At 62.0% G+C, this 10,725-nt stretch overlaps 2 protein-coding genes across 6 annotated transcripts; one reads left to right on the top strand and one right to left on the bottom strand.

Annotated features, from left to right (window-relative positions):
* Positions 1–1,305: 1,305 nt before the first annotated feature.
* On the bottom strand, positions 1,306–3,241 carry TMEM141 (transmembrane protein 141). Of its 4 annotated transcripts, none has more exons than XM_037036749.1 (5): positions 3,072–3,217; positions 2,755–2,779; positions 2,539–2,622; positions 2,145–2,252; positions 1,306–1,735 (listed from the first exon to the last, which is right to left on the bottom strand). In XM_037036749.1, exons 1-5 carry the CDS (start codon positions 3,123–3,125, stop codon positions 1,662–1,664), a joined length of 345 nt encoding a protein of 114 aa, XP_036892644.1. In that variant the 5' UTR covers positions 3,126–3,217; the 3' UTR covers positions 1,306–1,661. The 4 variants fall into 4 exon arrangements, with proteins under 4 accessions (XP_036892644.1, XP_036892643.1, XP_036892642.1 ...); XM_037036748.1 differs by lacking the exon at positions 2,755–2,779 and adding an exon at positions 2,780–2,846 and having other exon boundaries at positions 3,072–3,215; XM_037036747.1 differs by lacking the exon at positions 2,755–2,779 and having other exon boundaries at positions 3,072–3,241.
* A 3,588-nt stretch (positions 3,242–6,829) lies between these two features.
* Positions 6,830–10,725, top strand: LOC118980300 (lipocalin-15). 2 transcript variants are annotated; one of them, XM_037036865.1, is made up of 7 exons: positions 6,830–7,005; positions 7,410–7,549; positions 7,631–7,701; positions 7,872–7,982; positions 8,624–8,725; positions 8,976–9,053; positions 10,563–10,725. In XM_037036865.1, exons 1-6 carry the CDS (start codon positions 6,910–6,912, stop codon positions 9,008–9,010), a joined length of 555 nt encoding a protein of 184 aa, XP_036892760.1. In that variant the 5' UTR covers positions 6,830–6,909; the 3' UTR covers positions 9,011–9,053; positions 10,563–10,725. The 2 variants fall into 2 exon arrangements, with proteins under 2 accessions (XP_036892760.1, XP_036892759.1); XM_037036864.1 differs by having other exon boundaries at positions 6,895–7,005; positions 8,976–9,042.

Raw genomic sequence — 10,725 nt, 5'->3', positions numbered from 1 at the left:
TGTGCCTTTCTGGTCACCCTTGTTTTATTTATTTTTAAATATTTTTATTTATTTTTAGAGAGAGGGTAAGGGAGAGAGGGAGGGAAACTTCAAAGTGTGGTTGCGCCCCCTACTGGGGACCTGGCCTGCAACCCAGAGATGTGCCCTGACCGGGAATTGAACCATCAACCCTTTGGTCTGTAGGCCTGTGCTAAATCCACTGAGCCACACCAGCCAGGGCTGGTTACTCTGTTTCTAAAATGTGGGTCCAGTCAGGTCTGAAACTGCCAGTTCTCCTTCCCTGCCCTCCCTCTGAGCTGGGTCTTGCTCTTAGGGTGATGGAAGGACCTGCCTTATGTGTGTCTGCATCCCCTGCCCCCGCTGACCCAGGGCCTGAGGCAGCAGCTGCCCACTGTTCCCCAATATTGGTTCTCCCTTAATGCTCAGATATAGAACCCCTGAATTTTAGTGGGGACAAAGGGCTGCCTAGAACAAGGCAGTCTTCCTACGGGCCTCTGCACAGTGTGCCATGCAGTGTAAGCAGAACGGTAAGTGAACTGTCCTCCTCCTCCTTTCTGTTGGCTGGGATGAAGACACAATGGCTGGAGCTGGTGCAGCTGCCTGGGACCATGAGGTGGATTTGGAACAGAGGACATCGCAACAGGGCATAGACTGCAAGAAGCCGGGGCCCCAGGCTTCCCATTTGCACCTTCACATGAAGGAGACCCCAGGTCACTTATGCCACAGTTATCTTGGGCTTCCTGTCACTGCCTTCCCACCAACGGGGTCCTGGTGCCTAGCAGGTGCTGAGCAGATATTCTTCTGAATGACCGCCTGGCTGAGAGGCACTTGGGCTGCGCTGGCTCGGGCAGCGTGGCCCTGTGCTGTGTGCCTTCAGGGGACCTGGGAAGCTGACTGCAAAGGCAGTGGACTTGCCCAGAGTTGACACATCTCTGCCTCTTCCTGTTGGGGCGGGTGGTGAGTGGGTAGCCTAACCCACTCATGAGCTTTCCTTCCATGAGGACAGAGCTCCAGTAAGCTAGCTCTAACCTCCCTCCGCCCCTGGAGAGAAGTGACTTCATCTGACAGGTGTTTGGGATGAGAGGCGGATGGGCATAGCCACTCCCTGTCCTTCGTCTCTTGGGAGCCAGGTGCAACGGGCTGCACACCTTGTGCCCAGGTGTGCGGAAACAGGGCTGGCAGGAGTGTCTAATCCTGGGGTTCTGTTAGGAACTGCCTGGCACAGCCTCCAGCCTCAGCCATGTGGCACTAAGGTGACATTTGCCTCTCAGCTTCCTCCTCCTTTGGCTTGCTTTCCAGTCGCTGTCCAACTTAGGTGGCAAAAAGAGCAAGGTGTTTATTAGTTCCACAAGCCCGGCAGCATCTGTCACCGCCAACCTCGGGGGATGCGGGACTGGAAAGGGAATGTCCGTGCACCAGGGAGGGCAGCAGCCCTGCCCCATGCACCCAGAGCCGTGCATGGCACCAGCCAGGATGCTGTCTGGCTTCGTGTCCACCACGCTTCTTGCTGCCCTACAGGAGGCCAGTACAAAGACGGCCCTTTCTGGTGTGACCTCCTGGGCAGACCTGGCCATGTGTCTGTGCAGGGGCACAGCCGGGGCGCCTTCGGGTGTGGCGAGGAACTATGGAGTGGGGAGGGCCGGCCAGGGGAGTGGAGGCACTCAGGGCTGTGTTCTGGAACCCTCCTGGCCCAGGTCTCGTGCACTGTGGCTGGAGCTCTTCCAGGAGCGCTGATCTGTGAGAGGCAAACAAAGACAGGGCCACCCCCCCAAAGCTGCTCATGTCCCTGCACCCATTTTACTGTGGCAAAAACAGGTGAGGCGAGGCCTGTAATGAGGATTTGGGCAGTGGAGGCCCAGACTTAGGTCCATCAGCCTGCTGTCTCATGCCCGGCCTCTCAATCCGGCCATTCTTCCTCCTGGGCCACCCACACTCCTCACGCAGCCCTCCCCGCACCCCAGGGCCACCCTAGCCCTCCGGGGTCTTCCTCCTGCACACGTTCCCTTTCCAGGTAGTGCGTGCAGGGCGCAGGCCAGAGGGGAGAGGCCCCGTCTAGCCTACACCTCTGGCCCCAGGTTTGCCTGCCTGCAGCTCCAGGCACCAGCAGCGAAGCTTTGGCTTCCCGCTGCCCCGGGGCCTCTCACCTGGGCCCGTGTCTGTGGGCAGCTTCCCGGTCTCCAGGAAGAGCCAGAGGTCGCTGCATTTCTGTGTCTCCACTCGAGTCACCCAGTAGCTGGCCACGGAGCCTATGACTGGGGAGCAGCACAGAGGCTGGTGGGCCGGGGGGCTGGGCCTCTGGGCTTCTCTGGGAAGGAGAATCAGGGCGCAGGACTCTTCCAGACAGAGGGCGGTGATGGGCTTGGCAGGGATCCCTCCAGGAACTGGGGCCTCATCCCAGGAGGCAAGGATGCTTGGAACATAGCCCCCCACCCCCGCTCCTAGTGGGAACCCAACCCCTTCTTCCGGGAAGACCCAGAGTCACCTCTGGCAGCCGGGGTGCATTTCAGGGGCCCCAGGTGCTGACCTTGGGGTACCCACCCACGGCCCCTAGAACGTTCCACTGAAAGGGGTATTTAAACTTCCTCTGAAGGAACATCTGCAGGCCCAAGGTCGCACCGGTGCCTGCCAAGAGACAGGGTCCCAGTCAGCCAGCGGACCAAGGACTGACTTCCCCCAGACACCGGCACCGCAGGCAGCCGACATGGCGCCACCTGCTGGGGAGTCAGGGTGAGACAGGGGTTGAGGTCTCCGCACCTGAGTTCACCTGGACCCAGCCTACCTGTGACAAAGGTGAAAATGCCTTTCACGAAGGCTTTCGACTGGCAGGCGGCATACTCGCCCAGTCCCTGGGAAGGGCAGACGTTGAAGGCTCAGTCCCCTCCGTCTCCCTCCACCGTCCCTCCTGTCCCTCCTCTCGGCACTCCCCGCTGCCCACGCGGGGTGCCCCGTCCCTACAGCAAGAGGGTCCGGACTCTGCCCTCTATCCCGGACGGGACACGCGGATCGAGTCCCCGCCCCGCTAAGGTGTGCTTCTCAGGTCCGGAGCCCGCGTGCTAGGCCGGCCTTCTCACCGGGTGTTTGGCGGCTACGGCTTCGTCCACCCGTGACAGGCCCAGGTTCACCATGGTTGGCAGGGCCTGGCAGTGCAGTCCACGCAGGCGCGGGCGAAGGGGGCTGGCTGGGGCGGGGGGATGGGCGGGGCCTGAAGGGCCGACCCGCGCAGGCGCGGGCTGAGGGCATGGGCGTGGCGTGGCGGGCGGACCAGCGCAGAGTGCGGCCTGGGGGGCGGGGCCTGCACCACGGCAGGTGGGCGGGACTCTAGGACCTTGGGCTGCAGGCGGGGGGGCCTTTCGCTGGCCTTGCCTTGGTCTCTTTGCCGCACTGCCACGCTCGCAGAGGCAGAATGATGATTGATAGTATTATTTGTTGGGGTGAGACTTTGATGAAGGGATTAAGTCTCTTGAAAACGATCACTGAGCAGCTATGTATGGGAAGATTACTTAGCAAATTAACCCCATACTTACCGCCAGTAGGAGCTGGGGAGTCCCACGGAGGAGGCAGAGCCCCTGCCCTCATAGACCAGACAGGAGAACAGAGCCGGGAGAGAGATCAGGAAAAAAACATGGGGAGGGGACAGGAGGAACCGGCGTGTGAGGGGGTGCACCCCCAGGAGGCTGGCAGGGGAGAGACCTCGGCACCATCTCTCCCGGGTAGAAGACACAGGTGCCTTTCTCTTTCCCCCTCCCTCCATAATTGACCCCTGGGGCACTCCCAGCATCTACGCCCCCAAAGCCCACCCCATTGCCATACCCCTGCCTACTTCAGGCTCCTTTGGGGACCTCTGACCACTCTCTGACTCTTTGTGACCCTCGCCAGCATTGGGACCAGGTCATTGGGCTGGCCATGATGGGGGGCCTGGGGTGCCCCTGGGACCCCACAAGTCAGTTTGGCCCTAAGGCTGGGCTAGTGGCAGGTGGGGGTGCATCCTCCCTACAGGGCCTTCTTGGGCCCCAGGGTCCTTCTGCTCTCCTGTTCTTAGCCCACCCTACAGGGGTCCCAGGACTTGGGGCTGCAGGGTGAGTCCTGTACTCCATAGTCGGGGAACGTGCTTACCTGGAAAGCTGCAGTCCCACGCGGTGGCGCCTTCCTCCACTGGAGAGATGCAGGGCACCCTCTTGGTCCCCAGGGTCGGACTCGGCCCAGCCTGCCTCCCGTCACACGGCCCCCTGTCTGGGGTCCCAGCCCCCAACACTAATCAGCAGAGTGAGCCCGGGAGGGCAGGGTTGGGGGGCTGCAGGCCTCTCCCAACATCTCAGCTCTGGGTGCCTTAGGGAGCTCTGCGGGGGCATGCTGCTGGGGGCCCCACACATGGATGGGATAAGGTCCAGAGGCCACCTCCCTTCTCTGCCCTAGGGTCCCGTTAGAGCCCACTGACTTGGTGGGGGGAGGCTCCTTGCTCTCCTGGATGTTTCTTCCTGGGCAGGCCCTGTGTGGGGGGCTTGGGTACCCGGCCCCTCCACATTGCAGACCATGTGGGTGTGCTTGTGTGTGCACAAGTATGTGGGTATATGGGGGTGGTGGGAAGGATCTGCTTGTGCCTCACCATTGGGAGTGGTGACTAGAAGGATATTGGGCTGCAAGATGATCAGGAGAACTGACCATCCCTTGGTCTGCCCCTTGGTCCGTGTCGTCCCAAGGAAGGACCAAAACTTTGCTTTCTCACCCAGTAGCCCCCTGCCGGGAAGTCCATAGTGTGCCCTTCCCCTTTCCCTGGCATTCTGGACTTGTAGCCAAGTGTGGAGAGCAGGACCAATAAAACGGCCGATAAAACGGCGTTGGTCCAGCCAAGACAGGATAAAGTATTGTAGAGCAAGATGGCGTCACTCACGTCAAGCAAGATGTCTGCCAGCCAGCGGTGATGCTTTGGTTCAAGAAGGAAATGACCTAAGTCATGCTTGGCAGGGTGGAGTGTTCAAGGTATCTGCACATGTGACCTGAACAGACACGTGTGTAGAGGTGGAGTACCCCGGGATAAGCCCATCAAGAATCCTCACTCGCCATCGGGGTCCCCAGACACTTATCAAGAGACCCAGAGGGGTGGAGTACTGAGGGTATAACTGAGGCAGGCTCCAGGCCACTGCGGAGACAGCTGAGCTCCACACACCAGGCTACTGCTCCACACCACGCCCGTTTCCCCCCCGCATCTGCTGCCGGAGGCTCTGCTCCGCCCTGTCTCCAGGCCGAGGTCTGAGACGCTGGGACTTGGGCTCACTGTCCCCCACTGATCGCTGTGTGTGTGTGATATTCTTCCTAGACTGTTAGAGTGTGAGGAGGATTTTAACATGCTGACGTTCTGCCTTGAATGAACCTGCATTCGGTAAAGGCTGAGTGAGCAGCATACTTACACGGTGGGACTCTGGTCTGCTCCCGGTGCTGGGCGGCTCCGAAGGCAGCAAACAGACTGTCCACTGGCCACCTTACATCGAGAAACACAAGCTTGTGACCCCGAGGACTCTCCTTCAGGCCGCCCTGCCCTCCACCCAGGGGGAGGCGTTGGGGGAAGATTTTACTTTAGCTTTTCAGTTTTTTTATTCATTTCGTTTTAGAGAGGGAGAAAGGGAGGGAGAGAAACATCGATCGGTTGCCTCTCACGCGTCCCCAGCTGGGGACCTGGCCCACAACCCGAAATCGAACCTGTGACCTTCTAGTTCACAGGCCAGCACTCAGTCCACTGAGCAAACCAGCCAGGGCTGAAATGTCTTTTTAAATCAGTTCCCCCCTGTTGTTAATCGGGTGGTTTGTTTTTATTTTTGAGTCTTGAGAATTCTTTGCAGACCTTTGGGTCCAAGTCCTTTATCGGATGTGTGTTTTATAAATATTTTCACGGGAAGATGTGCCCGCCTTACATCCGGCGACCCTGGGACCCGGTGTCGAGCTGGCGCCACCTGAAACCCAGTGGAGGCGGGAGCAGAAGCCTGAGCTCAGCCCCTCCCTCATGCTAGAATGGGGTCTTCCTTCCACCCCATACACACTTCCACTCCAGAGCCCTGGTCGTCTGGGCCCTCCCCGAGACCCCTGGCCCTCACCTAAGGCATCTGGGTGGCACACCCCGAGGCCACCTGCTGCTCCTGACACAGTGGACACGAGACAAGACGTCCCCAGCAGAGGCCTTGGCGACTCGAGCCCTCACCTCCCCCGAGACACCCCCGCTGGAACACTTATGCAACTGAAGATAAGGCGGTTTTGAGACCATAATCCGCCCTGAGTGGCATCTCAGCCCCGCCCTCCAGACCTGCTCGCTGGAGGCCCAGGTGGAGGCTGCACGGGAGCACCAGGGTCTTGAGTGAGGGGCACCCGGGCCTCTGATGTCACCTCTGTCAGCTGACCCCGCACAGGCTCTGCCCCAGATGAGGCCCAGAGACCTGGCTCTTGGTGACCCTACTACTGTGAGCGAGGACTGTGGGGGCCCCAGTTCCTGAGTGGGGGCCCCCTGGCCAGAGCAGGGCTGAGCCTGACAGCTTCCCAGGAGCACGCCGGGGGCCCGGGATCCCAGCCCCAGGCAGACTGAAGGTGGACCGAGGCATGGAGGGTCCAGGTCCCTGCAGGCCATGGCGATCTCTGGTTGGGCCCCCAGGACTGCCTGGCAGGGGGCCAGGGGGCAAACTCTCAGTGCCGGGAGTCGGGTGAGAACCCCGCTTTGTGGAGCCCTCCAGGAAGTGACCCCGGAGCTGGCGGGGACAGGGCAGCGATTGAGCCGAACAATGGACAAAGGAGGGCCAGGGTTTCCGGGGCCCCAGCACCTCCGCTCCCCAGCCAGCGGGTCGGGCCAGCCCGGCTGCAGGCGGGGCTATAAAGTAGGGCCTGCTGGGTCCCACACTCGGTGCCAGGGGCCAAAGGCAGGTTGTGGAGATGCAGTCTGTCCTGCTTGGCCGGGCCCTTGCGCTGCTCTGGGTGTCTGTGGCTTGTGCTGATGTCCTGGTGCAGCCAGGTTTTGAGGCCCAGAAGGTACCGAGGCCTCCGCGCTGGGCTGCGGGGGGCCGGGGGGCTGAGTCCCTGCTGGGAGCCACAGCAACGGGGGAACAGTGACAGCTGTCCCCACCTGCTGGGCCTCGGGCCTGCCACCCCTTTAGACTGGCTCTCCCTGTAACCCAGAAACTGCCCTGTGCGTGTGTGGGGGGAGGGGCGGTGCTGATTATTGACCTGCCTCACGGTGCGGCATCGAGGCTCACGGTGGTGACGTGACATGTCCCAGCTAAGTTCAGAACAGGGCACTGGTCCACCCCGGTCTCAGACCTGAGAGGTGACACTCCGGACACCTGGCCCTGTGGCTTCAGACGAGGCCTGGCTCTGAGTCGCCGGCCCTGTGCCCCTGGGTCCCTGAGCCCGCGGGTCACCGAGTGGCCTGGCAGTTCTCAGGCCTCTGGTACGTGGTCTCCATGGTCTCCGACTGCAAGGTCTTCCAGGAAAAGAAGGACCACCTGCTGATGTCCTCCGCCACTGTCACGGCCACGGCGGGAGGCAACCTCAGCATCCACATGGAGGTCCCCAGGTGAGCCCCACGCCGGGGTGCGGCTGGCGGGCCGGGGGAGCCTGGGCAGAAGCAGAGAGTGAGTGGGCTGCTCACCCCCAGGGCCGAGGCCTGTAACCAGATGGATGCAGAGTACTTGAAGGTGGGCTCCGAGGGCCACTTCCGGGTCCCAGGTAGGTAACCCCTTCCAAGGCACCTGAGGCCGATTCTCCGTGGGGTGACTGTCCTTCGACCCGGGATCCCTTCTCCACCACCTCCTCCCGTCCCTTTCCTTCTGCCCCTGGACGCAGAGGCAGGGCCTGGGCACCTGCAGCTCTTCCCCCCGCCCCCCCGCCCCCCGCAGCTCTGGGCTACCTGGACGTGCGCGTGGTGGACACTGACTACAGCTCCTTTGCTGTGCTCTACATCTACAAGGAGCTGGAGGGCGCGCTCAGCACCATGGTGCAGCTCTACAGTGAGGCCCCCAGCCTCCCCCCTCCCCGCGCCCCGCCCCTTCGGGACCTGCCCCAGGTCCTCCTTGGCCCCCGCTGGTCTCCCACTCCCCGGTCCTGGCCCGGCAAGGGTCAGGAGGCGCTGTGGTGGGGGTGGCGGGCACTCGCAAACTCTGAAGGGCAGGGCTTGATTTGGGGGCCTCAGTGGGCTGGACACTCAGGCCCCCCTCTGATGCCCTGAGGGTGGGGACCCATCTTCCCCGGCTGCCTGAGACCGTGAACCAGGGCTGAGACCCTCCAATGTGGCTTCAATTTCCCGGGGTTTGGCCGAGTGCAGCTCTCCAGGGTGGAGAGGCTGCCTGGGTGAGGGCGGACAGTGGCCTTGGGGGCTGCTGGAAGAGATCCTCTGGTGAGGTACAGCCCAGGGAACATGGCCAGAGTCGGGGGGACAGCTGGGTCCCCATCCTCTTGGACACCTTTGTGTGAGTTAGCAAAGGGTGCCCCTCTGGGCCGATTCCAGTCCCCATGGGTCCCTCAGCCAGGCAGGTACTTTCAACCTTTCGGGGCTGTCCGACCTCAAGGAAGCGAGGCAGGGAGACACCGGTCTCCCCCTGCGCCTCGCCCTCTGAGCCACGGGGTTCACATGGGCCCTGCTCTGTCCCAGGCCGGACCCCGAAAGTGAGCCCCCATGCCCTGAGGGCCTTCCAGGACTTCTACCCGACTGTGGGGCTCCAGGATAGCATGATGGTCATGCTGCCCCAGTCAGGTACGGCCGGTGAGCCCCGCCTCCAGGCCCCCTTTCCTGTCCCCAATGTGCAGGCCAGAGGCTGGGCTGGCACAGCCTCTTCTTCCCCCAACAGACGCCAAGGGAGAGGTTTTGGGGAGTCCAGGTGGGGGAGTCTTCTGGCCCCGCCCCCCGGCGGGTGGCTGAACCAGGCCCTACACACCCAGGGGCAGGGAGTGGTGGGCAGTCCCGCCAGCTCAGTCTCTCAAGGACCCACTTTCTTCCCCTGCAGACGCGTGCTCCTCAAGGGCCAAGGAGGCACCCTGACCCCTGCAGACACTCGCCTGGACCCTTCCCAGGTGGAGACAGGGTTTGTGTGGGCTCCCACCCCCTCACCCGCATCAGGCCCCCTGCTCTCTCACCACAGATTCCCCTCCCACCAAATCCACTCTGCCTTGCTCCACCTGGCTTGAGTGCTTCAGGTCTGGGCTTACACATCACCTCTTCCAGGAAGCCTCCACTGATTGCCTAGGTCTGCCATAACAAATGAGCACAAACTGGGTAGCTTAAAACAACAGACATTTCCCTCTTGGTTCTGGAGGCCACAGGTCCGACGTCGAGGCGTGGGCCAGGCTGGTTTCTGCTGGGGTTCTGGGGGACGCCCCTGCCTCCCCCAAACTCCTGGCGCCCCCGGCCGGTAGACATGTCACTCCCGTCTCTACGTCCAGTGTCACAGGCCGCCCTCCTTCTGTGTGTCATGTCCAGGTTCCCCTCTTCCTGTAAGAACAGCCGTCACCGGATGTGGGTCCCCCTCCCTGCAGGGGGGTCTCGTTGGGGGAACCCTAGATAATCACACGGGAAAGATGCTGTTTCCAGACAAGGTCACGTTCCGAGTTCCAGGTGGACTGGAGTGCTGGGCGGACTACCCGACCCACTACACTGTGTCCCCCGGGCCCTAGCTCACCCCTGGGCACAGGGCCCTGTCTGGGGATGACCGGGGTCCTCGTCCTATCCCTGAGGGTCCCATGAGGCAGGAACCACCACGTTCTCCTTCACTGCCATCACAGGGCTAGGTCCTCAGAGCCCTTGGGACAGAGGCAGGTGGGCTCTTGGGGACGCCTTCCCCCAGAGTAGATACCAGGGAACCATCAGGCCCCTTACCCAGGTTCATCGTGAGGAATTTGGGAACCCAAATAAACCAGGGAGCAATGGGTACAACGTGATGGTCACCGGCACAGGGAGGCGACCCTTGGATGTCTCTGGCAGTGACAGTGGGGACTCCACATCCCCCTGGCTGTCCTGGCTGCTGACCCAGGGGCGCTGGGGACATGGGGCTGCTTCACCTGTTCAGCGTCTGATGCCTGTGGCATCACATGGGGCCATTCCAGAAACACTACTGGGCGGGAAGAGATGGGTTAAGGGATCGAGCCAAATGACACCATTCTAGAAGGTTCCACGGGTAGAGAGCGCCAGCTACGGCTTCCTGCTCTGTGCCCCACCCCCCGGGTTCTCTTAAAAAGAAAAAGCAGCTGGTGGGGCCAAGGGCCTCTCTCGACCGCCTCCGTGGCTGCTCCGTGGACTTTGGCTGTGCTTTGTGGCCCTTCTGGGGCCTCCCTCCCCACCAGCCAGCGAGCCAGGCACTGGGTGCTGGGGGGCCCCTGGGTGCTCTGGGGGAGCAGTGGTGGGGTTGTCTCCACACTTGAGGAGGTCTGGGCAGCAGCACAGCTTCCATGGGCCTTGCTCACAGGGGTGTGTGTCCTGGGGTGGGGGTGGGCGGAGGGTGGCATCCTGCTGTGTGTGCGGGCAGCTGGGGCCGCCCACAGGGGGGTTGTGGAGTGAGTGGGTGGGCTCAGTGACCTCGCCTTTCCTGTCTCTGCAGGGCCGGCTAGAGCAGCGGCCCTCAGCTCCTCCAGTCGTCCAGACGCTGGGCCCTGCCTTTTCTGCAGGCCTCACCTGCCCCTGCCTGCCAACACCCCCTGCCCCGCCCCCTGCAAGGCATCTCCCTGGGCCTCCCTTTCACTCAATAAACAGATTCTACAGGC

The sequence above is a fragment of the Sturnira hondurensis genome, unplaced genomic scaffold, assembly GCF_014824575.4.
Source record: "Sturnira hondurensis isolate 20B ecotype Veracruz unplaced genomic scaffold, ASM1482457v3 Scaffold0022908, whole genome shotgun sequence".
In the NCBI taxonomy this organism is placed as follows: Eukaryota; Metazoa; Chordata; class Mammalia; order Chiroptera; family Phyllostomidae; genus Sturnira; species Sturnira hondurensis.
Note: the sequence above shows the minus strand (reverse complement) of the source record. Positions and strands in the feature narration are given on the sequence as shown.

Coding starts and splice junctions, on each gene's coding strand:
- TMEM141 (XM_037036747.1), bottom strand. CDS start 3,240: ATGCCCTCAGCCCGCGCCTGCGCGGGTCGGCCCTTCAGGCCCCGCCCA. Junction 2,623..3,071: donor CCGTAGCCGCCAAACACCCG/GTGAGAAGGCCG, acceptor GTCTCTTGGCAG/GCACCGGTGCGACCTTGGGC. Junction 1,736..2,144: donor GCCCACAGACACGGGCCCAG/GTGAGAGGCCCC, acceptor TGCCTCTCACAG/ATCAGCGCTCCTGGAAGAGC.
- LOC118980300 (XM_037036865.1), top strand. CDS start 6,910: ATGCAGTCTGTCCTGCTTGGCCGGGCCCTTGCGCTGCTCTGGGTGTCT. Junction 7,702..7,871: donor GGGCCACTTCCGGGTCCCAG/GTAGGTAACCCC, acceptor CGCCCCCCGCAG/CTCTGGGCTACCTGGACGTG. Junction 7,983..8,623: donor CACCATGGTGCAGCTCTACA/GTGAGGCCCCCA, acceptor GCTCTGTCCCAG/GCCGGACCCCGAAAGTGAGC.